General features: G+C 36.1%; 1 protein-coding gene across 1 annotated transcript; it reads left to right on the plus strand.

Annotated features, from left to right (window-relative positions):
* The first annotated feature begins 763 nt into the window (after positions 1–763).
* On the plus strand, positions 764–1,515 carry LOC139130605 (uncharacterized). Its single transcript, XM_070696355.1, has 2 exons — positions 764–805; positions 1,192–1,515. Exons 1-2 carry the CDS (start codon positions 764–766, stop codon positions 1,513–1,515), a joined length of 366 nt encoding a protein of 121 aa, XP_070552456.1.
* Positions 1,516–3,153: the final 1,638 nt, after the last annotated feature.

Below are 3,153 nucleotides of genomic sequence, written 5' to 3' on the forward strand. Positions count from 1 at the left end.
CTGTGGCAAACTCATTGAACTCGCTCGATCAGTCGATGGACCTGCATGCTCTTAGCCGAGATCCGTTCCAAATCTAACTTGTATAGATATTCCGTGCCACAGTTACTGCCTTGTCAAATTCGTAACCTACACTTGATTTTTAAAGAAATATTCCAACTGCAAACTATATTGCAGCTGTTGCTCTTATCCAAATTATACAGTGACCAAAAGGTGTATTACAAAAGTCATTCTCTAAATGACTTGCCAACAAGTTTCAATTTTGTAATTGGGTCCTGAAACATTTGATGATGGTGGCTTTTGCATGCATGCTTAAATTCTCAACCTACCACACTTGGTATATGATAAACAAGTATTACTTAGCATGCAGATTTATTCTGCAACAACTGTGTTTTCAGTTGTGAACATGGAAAATGCAATCCAAGATGATTGTCAAGGTATAAATCATTTATTCTTATAGTAATAGAATGAATTGTTGTTGCTGTAATGGTGATATGCATTTCATTTAAAACTTTATTGTCAGATAGTGAAAGATTTACACTGGAAGGGCACTCTCAGCACTCCCCACCCCTAATGATGGAAAAATCAAAATATTACTCATGTGTTAATGCTAAAAGAGTACATAAAGTTGACTTTTGTCACCCAAGCTGGAGAAAGAAAAGATATCTGAATAAGGTAACAGTTTTACACTGAGATTATATACTTTCATTTAGTTTCATCCACTGCATGACAATAAAGTGACGAGAAATCACCAGAAGGAGGCATCATGGGCCAGTGGCTACAGCAGTGGACTCACGATCAAAGGATGGTGAGTTCGAGCCCCAGCATGGCTGTGGTGTTGTGTCCTTGAGCAAGTCACTTTCTCATTGTTTATCCCCACCCAGGAGTGATGGGTACCAGTGGGTGGTAGGACAGAGGTTGTTATGTGTGCGGTTAGCCCTGCTGTGCTTATTGGCTGCACATGTGAGCTCTTGTTTGCTCCCCAGGGAGTTGAGTGGTATCATATTAGGTCCAGTGACCAGGGGTAATAATAGTTGTAAAGCGCCTTGATCACGTGTACTTGTGGATATGTGCGCTATATAAGAACCCATTATTATTATTATTATTATTATTATAAGTGACATTCATGTGATTTTGAAGATGTGTTAGAGAAATTGCATCAATGTATAGCATGTATTTTTGAATTTTTAACAGGCTGCACCACCGGGTACAGCTGTTGCTGCACCACCAGCTAAAACCATTGCTGCACCACCAGCTACATGTACACAACCAGCTACAGCCATTGATGCACCACCAGCTACATGTACACAACCAGCTACATGTACACAACCAGCTAAAACCATTGATGCACCACCAGCTACATGTACACAACCAGCCACAGCCATTGATGCACCACCAGCTACATGTACACAACCAGCTAAAACCATTGATGCACCACCAGCTACATGTACACAACCAGCTACAGCCATTGATGCACCACCAGCTAGCTACATGTACACAACCAGCTACAGCCATTGATGCACCACCAGCTACAGCCATTGCCTCAAAGTTACTTCCACAAGAATGTTATATCCACAATTTACAAATGTATCGTCGAATTGTCCCTTGCAGTGATACATATGACAACTTCATTGTACAAGGTGTAAACTCAGATTGCCCTCTTAGGGTATGAAAACATGCTTAACTCTTACCTTGTTTCCATTAATTATAAGCTTCACCTGAAGTACAATTTTCCTGTTTTCTGCCATAAGGTGAATTGATTGAATGTTGGGAACATGTCCAAATTCAGTGTTAGTCATAAACATAAATGCAGGCAAACTTTTATTATAATCTGGAAGACATTAGCTTTTATTTCCTATAAATGTATCATTAAAAATATAAAATGTATTAGGGACAATTTGATGTTAAATTATTTATTAACATGTCTTTAAATCTATCATCTTTTCAGGTTAGTGAATTCCTTCAAGTTAGAAGACAAACAAAGTTGTGCAATAATGTTCTTGAGTGAATTCATACTTCGTCGTTTGACCCTTATAGCAGTGATGTAATAGAGATATTTTAAATGTCAAAGTGAAAGCATCATTTTCAGGTAAAAGTTAATCTCTAAAATCTAATTATCTCAAACTTTAAGACCTTTGTGATGTCCAGAATACAACAAGTATTCAAGTATATTTTTTTTTAGTTCAAACCAGACAATTAACTCATACAGATTTTTTCAGACTTTGATTTCAATTGTACACTCCATCATTTGATTTTGTACTGGCATTGCTCATCAACAATGGTTCTCATATGGACGAGTTTATTTTATTCATATGAACACCACATTAAGCCTGTTAAGGTGAACAAGCCTGGAAACATGATGCTTGTTGGCATTTTGATTGACAACATATTGGGACTGCCAATCAACTACAGCTTTTGAGTTTTCTGTTCACAAGTAGATACAGTTCAGATATAGTTTAACTTAATATTTAAAATAATCGCAATCATACCAATCCATCATCCAATGACATTAGGTCAGAATTCGTAAGACAAAAGTTGTAAACATAGACACAAAACAACAGAACAGACAGTAAATAGACGGTACACAAACAAAGTCATATTCACGCCTGTTTGAAAGCAGAGTACATATTGTGTGCACTTCACCTTTACTTCAGCATGATAAGGTAAGTTAAACAGGGAAATGGCTTCACACAAATTTAATATAAAATTCTTTTAAAAAATCTTACAAAGAGGAAGTGTCTGTTACCCTGTTAATCGTTATTTTCTGTTATCTTCAAAACATTTTGCCATTTAGCCAATTTTTTACTCAATTCTATGTAATTGTTCATCCTGTAATACATCATATATTTGTGTTTAAAACCCATGTCAACAAAAACAACAAAGAATATGATTACGTTTAGAGAATTTGATATTTATGTTCTAAAATCATAATTAAATAAAAAATTGTCACAAATTTAAACTTATCAGTTGCCATAAACTGTTATGCTCATTGCCTGTTTTCATTCCTCTTTCCAATACAGATGTGTCTGCACATTACTGCCAACACATCCTTGCTGTTTTACATATTGTGAAACAGTTTGATGAAATGTATGGTCTTGATCCCACAATTCGTGCAGAAGGCAAGTACTTTGTTGAGTAATAATTTTGTAGTTGTCT

The sequence above is a fragment of the Ptychodera flava genome, chromosome 4 (assembly GCF_041260155.1).
Source record: "Ptychodera flava strain L36383 chromosome 4, AS_Pfla_20210202, whole genome shotgun sequence".
Lineage (NCBI taxonomy): Eukaryota > Metazoa > Hemichordata > Enteropneusta > Ptychoderidae > Ptychodera > Ptychodera flava.

What these genes read in the sequence shown, in the direction of transcription:
- LOC139130605 (XM_070696355.1), top strand. Translation starts at nt 764, where the DNA reads ATGGGCCAGTGGCTACAGCAGTGGACTCACGATCAAAGGATG. An exon ending in GGACTCACGATCAAAGGATG is followed by an intron (nt 806 to 1,191) that starts GTGAGTTCGAGC and finishes AATTTTTAACAG; the next exon opens with GCTGCACCACCGGGTACAGC.